Raw genomic sequence first — 14521 nt, 5'->3', positions numbered from 1 at the left:
TGTCTCAGAGCACACTGCAGTAACAGAGCCTCATGGAATGCCTTTTCCCTGTCAAACAGTGTCATAAAATCAAAGGCTCACATCTGAACTCAAAGAAAATGTTCCCATTGCTGCTTTTGGAGTGTTCATTATGTCTCATCAATTTCCCAGGGCTGGCCTGGTGGCTGCTCCACTATACTGCCTGCTGTAATGGAGGACCATAATTTCGCCTCCACTTAGGAAAGCAGCACAGCAGGGACCAGCCTGCGACTGCTTTCAAACCCATTGTCTCCCTGCACAGTGGAGATAATGCCTTATTTCTATAGGCACCAACATATGGTTGGTACTGAGCTCTTTCAGCTGGGCCTTCCCACAACGGTAATTCCTTTAAAAAAAAAAAAAAAGAAAAAACTAAAGCATCCGTGCTCACGGCTTCTCTTAAAGGAGAAGCACCAGATTAAATATATAAAGTGCATTGTACATTCTGTACCAGATACATTTACTCATGATTGACAGCTGGCTCTGATGTGCTGTAAGCTTCAGTGCCACACCCCCTATTAGAGGCGGGTATTCAACTTGCAACAGAACAAGGAAGTCATCTCATGGAAATACTGTGCTGCACTTTTACATCACTTTATGGTATGCTGGCACACACAAACAACATACAAAAAAAACGCTTCTTCGCTCTAGCAATGTCCTTTTCTGAACGCCTGACTTCATCTTTATCAAACATGAATTTTAGTTACTACAAATGTGACTACTTTATAAATAAACTAAATATTTACAACTGAAAAAAAAAGTTCTAAAAAACAAACCAGGTCTATTGCATATTATTAAGTAGCCAGAGCAACCAGATCCATGACAGGATTTTTAAAAAATCTGAAGCTAGTGAAAAAAGTGTGGCTAATGAAGGTAGTTTACATTAGGAAAGAGTTCAGGAAGCAACTGCATCAGGAATTGCACACAAAAATACACCATCAAGTATACCATCAGACCAAACAAATAACTCATCTGAAAGATACAGCAACTGCTTGATCATGGGACACATTATTATGACACCGTAGTGCTACGGAGCAGGACTTGCAAAAGCAAGGGTCCTGGGTCTATTCCCTGGTGCGCCACTGCTGTTATGCCCTATGGCAAGGTACATTACCCAAACCCAAATAAATATCCAGCTATATAAAAGTAAAACATGTAAAAATTGTGAGCTATGTATGTCAGCATGTAAAAGAGCATCTGCTAAGCTAATGTAATATTGTGTCGATTTCTCTTTAGCTTCATGACTGCTTCACACCTTTTTGACATACTGTCAGGCAAGGTCTGGATCCATGCCTACAGAAACACCTCCCATATGGTGTTTACAGAAATCCAGAGCTCCCAGCAACACCTCAGGGTTCCACTAAGGTGCCTTGATTGAAACAGTGCCCAGAAGATTTGTGGGAATGATTCTGTGCGACTATGACCAACTGGTAACTTCAATCTCTTCTTTTTAAAACTATATCATCACACTGTCAGTACAGTGAAAAGTGGCACTGCCCTACTATTCTATGTCTCCAGGATTTTATGCCAACGCCAGCAGTAAGAAATGCCTGAAAATAAGTGTGTACGTCAGGTCAAAAAGTATTGCTCTGTTTGTGTATGTATTTCGATATGCAGTGTGTAATTCTTCATGACTACCAGTGCACTTGTGCATCTCACCAAAAATTCAGTGGGTATCAGGAAATAGCTATCTAACCTCACATTGATGGGTGGCAATTATAATGCAAAAAATAAGGATGCTACAATCAGACTGGGAATGCCAGAGCTGTGCAGTGCACTGTTTCACTTGGTATGCTTCTGTCACTTCCACATAAAATAGCATGGACACAAAAATCCAAGACACTTAGACTTGAAGGGTTTAGAAAACAGAGGTGATTCAGTAGGTCTGGCCAGTTTCAGTGTTTACAAATGATGTTTTCCACAGCGTGGTCTATTCCAAATGATTAAGGGTTAGGGCGAGCAAATTAGGTTGAGTCCAGGGGATCATGCACTGGGTGTACTGGTCTCTCCAGATGGAGAAGAGGGTCACAAGCAGGGTTTTTTTTTTTAATCATTCCTGTGTTTATGGTCAATTTGCATATTGACTGAAATGGTCATTTATAAACAGTGTTCAACCCCCAGAAGGTCAAACATAAACTTGTACTTATTTTTTTAGTGACATAAAGTTGAAATATCAGAGATATGATACTTTCCTAGGTAGTGAATTTAATAACATAGAATATGGACTATAAAAAATATATATAAAAATATATATAAATACATAAATATAAAAAAAATATCCATGCTTTGTGTTTGTTTGTGATCAGAAACCTTGCCATGGGCAAACAACAAACTGTTGGAGCAAAATGTGCACATTTTTCACCAAGTAGGTACTCAGCAACAGGAAGGGGAACTCTGGAGTCTGAACCACATCCAAATCAGTTCTTCCTATCATGAATACTTGCATCTGACACATAATGCAACACATATTGTAGATCTTGTCCAGATATCTCCTTTAAGATGGCTGATTTTAAAATATCATGATCTATGTTGCAGCAGAGAGTAATTTAGCATGTAAGGGGTGACAGTGAGATAAAACAGGCAATCTAATCAACACCCACAGCTTCCCTCTAAATCTTGCTGTGACAACACTTTTAGCGTATATATGGCAGCACCCAGGGACTGTAGATGCTGGGGTCTCACATGTGCCCCCGTCGTTTGTACTTCCTTAATGAATTACAACCATGACTCAAGCCATTAAGGCAAGGCAGTATTTTATTGGGATGCTTATATAAGATAAGTGTCCTGGGGTCGGGGGTCACGAGCAGCCTGGGACAGGTCTGCCGATTGATGGATGGTTGACAATCTGCTGGTCTGATGGGGGTCAGCACATTGACCTTCGTCTTGCTCCCACTGACCAGGGCCGCAAAGGCTGCCCCCACCCCCAGTCTGGGCTCACGGCGGCCAATATTGATAAATCCTGACCCCTGTTCAATAGGGCAGGGCTGGGAACTTGGCCAACGCAGCTGTCCCCTCAGGAGCTGACGCGGGTTGGCCTGTGGACCCAGAGCCTTCCTGGAAAGCCCTGCACGTCAGCGGCTACCAGCCATATGGACACCTTAACTCAGCCCTTTCCAGAGATCACACGGGATAACACCATTTGGCAGATTTAGATTCAACAGAGGACTGGATATATGCAAACTACCTTTCCTAAGACGCGTCTTAATGGGACTTGACGTATACAGTGCAGTGATTTTTCAGAGGCAGGCATCTATATAAATGGGTTTAGCAAGACCAGCAGGTGTGACAGCCTCAACAATAATAGGATAGGAGAGGATCCTGGATTATATTGTACGGCTCAAGCAAATGAAGAAATTAGATGATTTCTTCTTTGAAGTAAGGAGCTACAGAAAATCAGAAGGAATACAGAAATCAGATTTAAGGCTTCACGGAATCAGGGGAAGGCCACTCAGCAAATGACAAAGGCTGCTTAGTAAAAACTAAAACCCATCAAGAGTAAATGACTTAGTGCCCTTTTGAACACACACACACACACACACACACACACACACACGCACACACACACACACACACACACACACACATTTAAGTGTTCAGCACTCAGGACTTACTGCACTTCCAACACTGTCTATGCAGATCACGGTTAGGAAAAGCTCATTGGCCTTTACCAGCAGGATAAAACTCAAAGGATTATGCATATCAGTCCCAGACTCAACCCGTGTGCCATGGCCTCCATGTTTGTCTGGCCAGCTCCACAAACATAGCGCTGCTCATAAACCAGCTGAAATAGGGAGCACTGTTATCGGAAAAAAAAACCACATAGCCAGTTTTCATAAAGTGTCAGATGGCATATACATCTAGCATACAGACAGGAATATAGCATGTAAGTATAAAGAGATCGGGTAGAGATTGGTTCAGTCAATGGTTCTGAGGAGGTTTGGGACAAGGGTCAGTGGGGGGCAGAGTTGGTGTGAACTTGCCCAGAGGTGTGTCATCACCCCTCTCCCAACTTCACGCTCCGGAGATTGCTGACAACTTAGTGGGCGCCACATGTTCCTGTGGTTATGAAAAATATATCAACTGCTCTTAAAAAGGACAGAGATGTCACACCAGAGACATCAGCGAGCTGAGATTTGAGGCACTGCATTAAATTGGACGCAGCCAAGGAACCTGAGGCAAAGTACTGCTTTATTGCTGCGAAATATAAAAGGGTTATAAAAACCTTGACGCTAAGGTGAAGCAAAAGAAAGTCAAGCTGGAGTTGTGGGAAGCAGCCAACGGTGCGGTTTAAAGAAAACTCGGGAGTTTTACTACAAAACTGCAATGGTTTTCTATTGGTATGTGTATATTACTGGGGCAACAATCAAAGACACTCATTACAGAACAAATAGAATGCAATAGCTGTTAGATCAATGCCAAAGGCGTTGTTAAAGAAAATCACTTGAAGTTTTCTCAGTAATACATCTGGCAGCAGCATCTTTATGTATAAACATATTCAGTAGAAGGCAGAAGATTAATGAGTTTCCTTTAGTAGTATTATCTATAGTTCTCCCTGCTGTTAGTCACCCTAAAAGAAAGTAAAACAAAAAGGAAGCTCACAAAATTAACACAGATGTTATACAAAAATACATCTCTGTGGCAAACTAAATGTGCTTTGATTGAGTCATAGAATACATTCTTCATCATCGCCAAAACAAAATGAATTATAGACAGTACCAATACAATATGTGCCTAAATAGTGATTAATGCTGGAAATGTTTGTTCATTAAAAGACAACCAGTCTGTACCACCTGCACTCATGACCTCATCATAAGAACTCCACTGCTCCAATGGTTACCATGGTGGAGTCACTAAATTGAGCCAACTGCAGCCTTTCACCCCAATTCTTCTTTTCTCTTTTCCAGGGGCCTACCTTGGGCTGTGTAGACCAGCTCACTATAGATGGCTGCTGGGATGATGGGAGAGGGTAGGTCCTGCAGGTAGCCTCTCAGGGTGTCCGCCAACACGGCCACCTCGTACTGGTCCAGGTCCACTGAGGATGGGTCTGCCAAAGAACACAGCCAGTTAAATCAGCACTGGCATCCAGCAAAGCACAGCCCGTTCCCTTAGCTGCCTAGCAGACGAGTTCTCATACTCTTCAATATACTATACTCTAGCAGTCTCTCAATACACAATTTCTCTCCAGTCCAGAACACACAATAAAATAGAGGTAAACACACATGTAAGATAAAAGAAGAGATGAATTCTACATAAGATCTGGTTTCAAGTCAGTTTGGTATCATTTTTAAATACTCAAAATCATAGTAGAAAATAATCAGACATGACTTTAACCATACAAAATGAATAGAATCATCTGTAATAAATAAAGGTGATAAAATGTTGGTCTCAGCTTTACACACAGTAACACTGCTTTATTATGGGGAAAAAAAAATTCTCAAGAGCCAAGTATTTGATTACATTTAGTACATTTCATTTTACTGTTAAAATGAATAGAAGCCATTCAAAATTCAGGGTCAGCCAGCTCAAGGGAAAAGACAAATTATCTTTAGTCGGTTGATAAAGGTTGATAAAGGACTTCCCACATGTGCTATACAGCAAGCTTGTGCCCAAAGCTTTAATTTATAGACACAACAGACAGGGCCATGGCTGGCAGCTGACAGATAGGGAGTGGAGCAATCAGAGTTACAGTTCTGTTCTGCCACATGAGAGGAGAGAGGACGACACCGTGACCCGCATGAGTAATGTCTGATGTACTCCTTCCTTCCCCTGCTCCCACTATTCTTCTTCCTCCTCCTCATCCTCCTCCTCCTCTTTCTCTTTCTGCAACCGTCAGACCTCTGTGAAATGTTGTTAATAGCATTGATTCACCCCTGATTACTTGTCTAATAAACTTTCCAGTCATCAAGTGCCTCTGAAATCAAAAGCTCATTAAGTTCCCGTGACGACCTTCTCCCTTTCCAATACAATTACTCTCCAGCCAGGGTGACTGCCTCTGCCACTGCTATAAAATGGGTGGTCAAATGGGCTTTCTCCCACAGATTAGGTGGGCCAAAACCATAACGGACCAGGCTGGAACTGCCCACACAGAGACAGCAGAGGAGCCAGAAACCCAGCTGTGGGTCTGAGTGGCACCTGTAGTAATAATACGGCATGCTGTCCTGAAGGAGGGCAAATTACATATGGTGTGTGTGTGTGTGTATACATATATATATATATGTATATATATACATATATATATATATATATATATATTTATATGTACGTGTGTGTGTGTGTGTGTATGTACATACATATATGAATGTTTTCTTCATCATGACAGTATGTATAGATCTTACGAAACCAACGATTTTTCCTTGAGGTTTTTTTTTTTTTTAATCTAAAAATCATCAAATAAATTCAGTTTATTTAATTTATTTTATTTAATTTAAATTTCAGTTTTCGGTTTTGGTTTTGCCTGGCCACTTAGCTGTGCCGTAATGGATATTTGGATGGGTACATACATGTGACGTTGTGTGGCATTTACTTGTTGCAGTGCGCACACCATTTCTGATTGGCGATCTCAGTAAACACTAAGGGCAGCATTTGCACTGTGTTGTTTAAGAAGCATAATGAATGGGCTCAGAGGGACAGAGCAGAGACCATAGGGTGCGAACCTCAGTCAAAGTCATTATAGGATTCTTGTGGAGATTGTGAAAAATAAATGAATTCTCAGATCAATTCTCATTCGGAGTCAGAGCCTCTGTAGTCCATTGGTGGGACCTTGTGTCAAATTTTATTGAAAATGGCATCCCAAATGACCAACAGCTGTTTAATCTCCCCTAAGGAGTAGTGGGAGCCTGGCTAGCTCAAGGGCCCTGACGTCAGAGCAGCCAATCAGAGAACAATCAGATCTTCATTGACCATCTCCAGGGGTCAAGTGTGATTGTTGGACAGTGACTGTGGCCGGACCCATCTGACCATGCATAAGAGAAACACAGGGACACTTGGGCGTATCAGGGACACTGTCATTATACTACAGCTAGCTTTCAGATCAGGGCTCTATCATCTATGGCTGCCTCTCTGTGGATCAGCAACAACAATAGCTGCTACTCCCTACCTCACGCTCTCATTCACCTTATTGTACTAATGGCTCCTTTGTCCCTCTGTTCATACCTACCTACCTCTTTGCATGCATTAGTGATTTTGATGCATACGGCTCTCTCTTCACACCTGCATGGTCATGCAAGAAACAACCCGCAGTATTGATCAGCTGTTTCAATGCATCCAATTTCTTGGTCCAGCTGTCCATCCGATCTATCTATATATTTTTATTTTTCTGGCTGGCCTTCAAACGGATGCCCAGCTGCTACCTTTTATTTCTTGCTATTCAGTAATCAATCTCCCTCCCTTGCCTGCTCAATCCATACCTCACCAGAGTTTCTCTAGGGCTGTTTATCGATGCTTGTCTTTCAGAGTCTCTCCTCTTTTCTCACAGTCTTCCAGCTCATCAATCAAGCCAGACTGGCCCCTCCCAGGGCTTTCAATTCATCCATTTACAAAGCTGTCAGTGTAAATCCCTGTCAAATTCTGTGGCAATCTGTCTGCCCACACTATTGATCCTTCCTTAGTTTATCTATTTATCTACATGGTAATCCAGCCATTTAAAACACAGCTGAGATTAGCTGGACACATCTCTCATGGATTCACCTTTTGTCAGGGTCCAGAGGATGTGTTTTAAGAGTGCTGCCCAATGGTTTTTCTCATGCAGCATAAGGTTTGCGCGTCATGTGTAGAGAACGCCAGAGCTGATAAGGAGGTATTTGTGTCATTCCAAATACTTAATCAATTTTAAAGCTAAGGCTAGATTCCATGAGAGCTCACTATAAAAGGAGCACCTACCTCAATTAACTAACCAGCAAAGATTACTGGAATTTGCTATTTGATGTTGCTTGAGGCTACCATTGATGACCGCAGTATATCTCCCACACAACGCCACAGCCTACAAATTCCAGCTCCAGATTCAATCTCAATCAATCTCAGAAGTGTCTGTAGTGAGGAAAACTCTACCCTTGCATATCCTTATAACACGCTGTCTGTTAAAGGAGACTTTTTCCGCTGCGCGAGTGTCTTGTCCGTGTTTTCCGGAATGGTAATCCCGGCAGATTGCTGGAATGTTAAGTGAAAGGATGCAGCTGCGTGAACGGGGTCGGTGCTGCGGTGACAGTGGGAATGCGTTAGATCTCAGCTGCCCCCTTGCAGAGTGCTGTTCCGGACTGCCATGTCTAGTTGGGCTCTCCATGGAGCCCCTGCTCCTCAGTCAGGCCTGGCAGGCTTTGCAGCTTTAGGCTCAAGTGCCAACTGCAGCCCTAATGGCAGAGGTCCCAGCTAAAGACAGACGATAAAGACACAGAGATAAATCAGGCCGCACCGAAAATGAGTAATCGTCTAGCGTGAGAGCCTAAAACCGAACCCTGGCCTTTCTCACTGGTCTAATGGTAGTCTACCATCTGCGTTCACACTCCACTCAGAGATCATTAATCTTGCTTTGTTTACACAAGGGGGAATCAGACTCCCATAACACACCTCCTAGATTTTACATTTTGTTTTTTTTTTTCCTTTCCAGGCTTAAAGCGAACATTTTCCGGCATCACTTCTGAGAATGTGCTTTGTTAAGAGTAGAACGTCCAGGCAGAACAATGGAGGACAACAGGGAGACATCACAGTTAGAAGGGTGTTGAAAAAGAGATGTATCTTAAAAAAAAAAAAAAAAAAAACTAATGCCTACAAGAAATCCATATTGAATCATGCCTTCCGGTCTACAACAGAACAAACAACAAGAAAGGAAAAAAATCCTTGCAGAATGCAGTAATGATATTTTTGAAACAGAAGATGTGTCCCAAAGAACAAATTTAAAAATAATACATGTCACTGTAAATGTGAATTTAATAAATGCAAATACAAATTTCACAGAACACGACTGACATCATTGACTGAATAAGCGTTTCAAACGGCAAAATCCCCTGCTTACGACAATGACATTTAAGGCACATATTTAGCATATACATATTTAATCTATTATCTTAGTCAATATATGTGCACAGCCAAACTTCTGTCTACATTGGGTTTTGCCTGTGTAAATTTGAGCACTTTGTGCCATTGTGTCCCTCTCAGCAGTGTATCAGCCAAAGCCAATCCCGGTTTCAGTACAGTGCTCTACCACTAACCAGCATTCCTGCCCTTTGATTTTTGTGGTCTCATTTCTGCTCTTTTGGAACTGAAGCCACCGCACAATCCAGAAACAGAACTGGAGAATTGGAAATGGACTTGTGAAATATGTGGTAAATTCTTCCATTTCAACACAATCACGTCTTTTTTTATTCCTCGGTGGAAGCTACACATTCTCACAACATCAATCAAATATTATGTTAGAACTTAAAACTAAACTATGTACCTCTACGCTATGTTAAGTAATGTTAAGTCATCAAATAACCCAGGGGAAAGCAACATGTACTTACCAATTTCTAGCAATAAGCTGTGAAACATAAGCAAACAGCTATGTGGTAATATATATTACAGAAAAACAAATTCCAGTAATCCCAATACATTTTAAATTGAAATAGACAAACACCCATATGAGCCATAGCTTGAGGTGTTGTAGAAGTACAAATTCAAGTACAGAACATTATAAATCTAATACCTAGAGCCTGGAGACCATAACATTCATTCTATGGTGTTGCGCAATGCATGGGTCACATAGGGACCTGCCAATAAGGATTTTATTACTCTATAACAGTCATGAGATCATCTGATTTTCAGTTTTTTTATCATAGCTTTAGTAACTTAAGTCTTTAATTCACTGGGGAATAGAAGACATAGTTTTGATGAAAACAAAATACTCTATGTAATCAAATGGATTCTGAGAAAAGTATTTAATTTAATCCATTCGTAATGAAGAAATGGCTTGGTTTCAACAAAACAGCCCAGGGAAAGTGGCCATAAGAAGACAGTGGAACACTTTCGTACTGATCTGTGTAATGATGTTACTTTAATTGAATCAAGACACAATTCCCCATTCTTCATGCTATTGAATGGATTCACTTTTGATAAACCCTTCTCTTCTTTACACATCACTTCATGGATGAATCACTTACCACACTTACATGTCACCAGTGTGTTTCTACTTTGTTTTATCACATGCTGCCAGAGCTACATGATCGTGAATTAACAGAACTGTTGTTTGTTTTTTTAATGAAAAACAACTCACATCATTTTTCTTCTACAGACAACACAGGATATGCAGTAAAGGGGATAACTACAACATTATGGCTGTGGTCACAACATATAACTTCCATTAGACCCTCCATTGGACAAACTACATCATGTGTGAGAGCAGCAACAGCTGTGTGCTTTGAAGAGAGCTTGAACACAAGCTCTGCATTTTTTTGCACTGTAGGGAGGAATAAACTATCATACGTGGCCACTGGCTGCAATGATGTTCAACTTCGTGTTTTGTGCAAAGAAAGCAGAAATCACACCACTTTAAAACTGTGAGACTCTGAGGCAGCACCACAGACAACTTTGAACAGCGCATGTAAGCGAGGCCTTATGTTCTGTGGCCGATTCAGACTGTCGTGCCCTTTCCTGCCAACCAACAGTAAAACATACATGTACAGTAACATCTCATCTATTGGCCACTGTGGGACTGTGTTCACATTAACATCGTTTCTTGCAACACTTCCTGTTGTGCACGTTACACTGTGGCCTACGAAGATCAAAAGGCCTCAAAGTGTCAACCTAGGACTCCATATGGGATTCCACTGACTTTCTCTCCTGCTTGTAGAGAAAGTTTTTGGGATGGTTTTCTCTCATTTCACTGTGAGGGAGACCTAGCTAAATAGCAATGTAACTCACGACTACAGTTGCTTTAATGTTTTTCATCAATGGTGGAAGTGAAGAATGGAGTTAGGCCCCAGTTGTCAAGGAGAGGACAATAAGACAGTGGTCAAAGGCATCACAACACAGCTGCTATGACTGACTCATCTTCAACCAGAAATCTGCAGCAATTTTATTCCGAACAGCACCACCTTCCAAAATGACTTTGAGGGTGGTCTAGCTGTGTACTGTGTATGTACAGTTTTTGTCTGTTTGGAGAATGGTGATACACTGATTGTATATGGCTGCTGATCATGGGGATTTGACAGATTTTACTCTTCACCAGGGCTCCACATGGATTGCCTTTGAGCACTGACAGCAGCATACTATGACAGGCAGGCTCCAGGAGAGCTCAGTGCATTTACTCTGTGCTTACCATATCACTGGAGTCTAGATGAACACCCATTCTTAGGATTTTTCCCTGCTCAACCTCCCCCAGCCCACAAGCCTTAGCCCCAGCCCTGCATCCCACTGGAACCCCAGCTTCAGCAGTCCCTGTGCAGCCTGCCATTACAAAGGTCTTCATAAGTCAAGCACAAGCTATCACACAGGAGAGCAAGTCTTCCGCTGTTCTTCATTCAAAAGCACCTTCCAGCAGACTGTCAATAGCGGTGAGCTCTGGGACTCAGGGACAGTTAGGTAAGGGCAAAAGGCAGATGCTTGTTAGACCGTTCCAGGTTCAGAGCTACATGGACTCAGCAGCAGCAGTGTTTATAGGTGGCATTGCCGTGTGGCTCAGAGGCCCCGAGCAGCAGTTAACCACACGTCCTTCTTATTTCTCGCGGCCATTAAGATCAGGTAGCCGTGAATGTGGTTACATGCTCTCAGAGAGCTGGGAGCGTATCTGTCAGTGCTGGATCTCAATGTTCCTGAGTTCCAGTAAAACACTGCCCTTTCAGACAAGGGAGAAAATAGCCATCGCGTTGACAGCCTTCATTCTTGGGTGACCGCGGGGCCCCTCCCTCTGCGGGTAATATGGGCCGTTGGCTCCACCCAGGTGAACTCCCTAACCCCTGCGGCAGGATCCTGCGCAGCTGACTTCATTCGCTTCTGCCAAGACAACAGATTACTGTACACAGAGGATAAAGGAAAAAAATAAAATAAAATAAGGCGAAAAAAAGATCAGGGTCCGCCCGCTCTTGGGAATCTTGTGACATTTTTGTGCGGTTTGCAGAAATAGTAACCGCCAGTACTATGGGTGGGTTTTCATACACTTGGGCACTCGGGTGTTTGCTCAGAGCAGGGGGAGGGTGTGACTTGACAGGGGTAAGGGTGATGACTGTGAGGAGCGAAGTGTTGAGGTGCTGAGTAAACCCTTCTGCTGAGGGTGGAGCCGGGGGAGGGTTGGGGGGTCAGGGGAGGGGGCTGCAGTGGGGCAGGCAGGTCCAGCTCGGTGCCAGGGTGTTCACTGTCCATGTGCTATAGCACTCAACATTACAGCCGTGGGGAAGTGGAGGGGAGAGAGAGAGCCCGCTTCACACCACTTTCACCACCACACCACACACATCCCATCTGGATCTCTGCCAGCGTCCCACTCAGCTCCTGCCTGGGCAGGGGGGGGCATACAGGGGGGGACATTACTACAGCATTACAGGGATGATTGGAGTTCAGAATTAAAGGCCTGCGGGACTCTCAGGAGGAATCCTGCAAAACAGCCCCACTAAACAAACAAGGGGCTTCCTGATATTAGGTGGCTCTGCATATAGATCACTTTTAGAACAGTTCTCCCACCTTCCAGAGAAGAGATCAGGAGAAACAGAACGACTGACACACTGCCCTCCTCTGTGCCTCTGCCGGGGGATGACATCAGCACAGGGGCGGGGGCTTCCCAACGCCACAGCAGCAGAGAGGAAGTCAAGGATGTAATGGAAGGTTTGGGCTGGAAGTAAAGGAACAAGTGCGGCATACGGAAAGAGTGTGTATTTTCGGAGGTTCAGGTGTTCAAGCATATTATAAGATGACAGCAGCCTGCAACATGCTACTGACAGGGGAGGGACCGGGCATGGTGCTGCAGCACTTCAGTGAACCAGTGGCTAAAGGGCTGGGGAGCTCACACATATAACTAGGACTAGTCCACATGTATTAAACTATGTATTATACTGTGGCTCTTTCATTACACAACCTGTACTGCTGCATTCCTGGGTACTAAACACAGGGGAGAGACATTTCACAGCACAGACCGCTGCATGCCACTGTGTATGTGTGTGGATACAGACAGCCAATATAATGGACACATTAAATAGATATGCAGGCAAAAAACACTTCAAGCTGAACAACTGGTAATACTACTGTACAGAGCAAATACCATAGGCAAACAAAGACTTTGCACTTCCAGGCACTCCACATTCCTCTTGTGAATTTACAGCAAGACTCAGAAAGCAAACTGACTCCATGACAAACGTCCTGTGTCTGTTAATCACACGGCATGCTGAATTACTGTAATAAAATGGAAAAAAACAATATAAAAAGCTTTGGCAGCAAATGTGCCTTTTCCCCAAGCTGACTATAAAACGTATAGCCCTAATAGGTTATTGACTGGTGCATGCATGATGACATCACCTGTAGCCAATCAACAGCAATCTTTCACCGAGGATGAGAGCAGCATTTTTTTATTTGTGTTTTTCTTTTTTGCTAACGCAGCACTGTTGTCAGAGAGAAAAAGGAAAAAAAAAAAAGGAGCGCGGACGGACAGAGAGAGGGACGGAGCCACGGGATGACGGTGAGACGGTGTGGCCTCGCTGTGACTGAGCTCTCTGACCACTGCGCACAGCGCACAGCTGCCCCCCTCACCGTCCCTCTGACTCAGCGCCTGAGTCATCCCTGCGCAGCGTGCGAGCGCGGCGCCATTACGCGGGCCAAATCGGTTGCGCCGCGTGAAGTGCCGACGCGGCGAGCGCGGGAACGCAGCCTCGATGCCCGGCGAAGCAGACGCAGGCACGTCGCTTTCCCCTCTCCCAGAGCCCTTCCCTGCCAGAGACATGTTCCTCGGTTATTACACGCATACTGCTACATACTTGCACGGTCGCATCAAAGAACGAGAAATGGGGAAAAAAAAAGAATCGCTAATTGCACGCCCCAAATGTTCAACTGTTTCTATAGCAACGCACGTCATCCGCAAATAGGCTGTCTGCACGGCTGAGGCCGGATCGCTCGGTGACGTCACGCTTTCACTGGGTCTGCACGGCAATGTAACTTGGTGTGTCTTTGCATGCAGTCTTAACATGTGGCTGGCGTGTCACCATACATCTGAGGCAGCCAGCTATGCCCGATGCATATCTGTATGAGTGTTTCCCCCGCATTTGCACAGCTGAGTTATATAACCAGAGGAACCACAGACCTGACGCAAAAAGCGGAAAAATAAAAGAGCATGACTCAGGTTCAGCTCCGGCCTATGGTTTCTGCCCAGCTTTACTAAAACCTCTGTGAAACAAAGTGCATTCCACTCTGACCACTGCGAGCAGTTTAAAAACACACAGCACGGACCTCTCTCCTCTCTCGCAGACTGACACCGACACGTCTGAAAGGCTGCAGGTTTGCAGGCTTATTTATGTGAGTACACACATACATGCCTGCGCACAATCAGGCCCAGCGA

The 14521-nt window shown here is 43.8% G+C and overlaps 1 protein-coding gene across 1 annotated transcript in view; it reads right to left on the bottom strand.

The window, feature by feature from the left end:
• Positions 1-14521, bottom strand: part of pik3r3b (phosphoinositide-3-kinase, regulatory subunit 3b (gamma)) — a 125797-nt gene that overhangs the window by 68229 nt on the left and 43047 nt on the right. Inside the window, exon 5 of the mRNA XM_036517456.1 lies at positions 4931-5062. Within this exon, the coding sequence (XP_036373349.1) occupies positions 4931-5062 (132 nt within the window). The remainder of the gene's footprint in view (positions 1-4930; positions 5063-14521) is intronic.

Source organism: Megalops cyprinoides, chromosome 2 (genome assembly GCF_013368585.1).
Source record: "Megalops cyprinoides isolate fMegCyp1 chromosome 2, fMegCyp1.pri, whole genome shotgun sequence".
Classification (NCBI taxonomy): domain Eukaryota; kingdom Metazoa; phylum Chordata; class Actinopteri; order Elopiformes; family Megalopidae; genus Megalops; species Megalops cyprinoides.
Note: the sequence above shows the minus strand (reverse complement) of the source record. Positions and strands in the feature narration are given on the sequence as shown.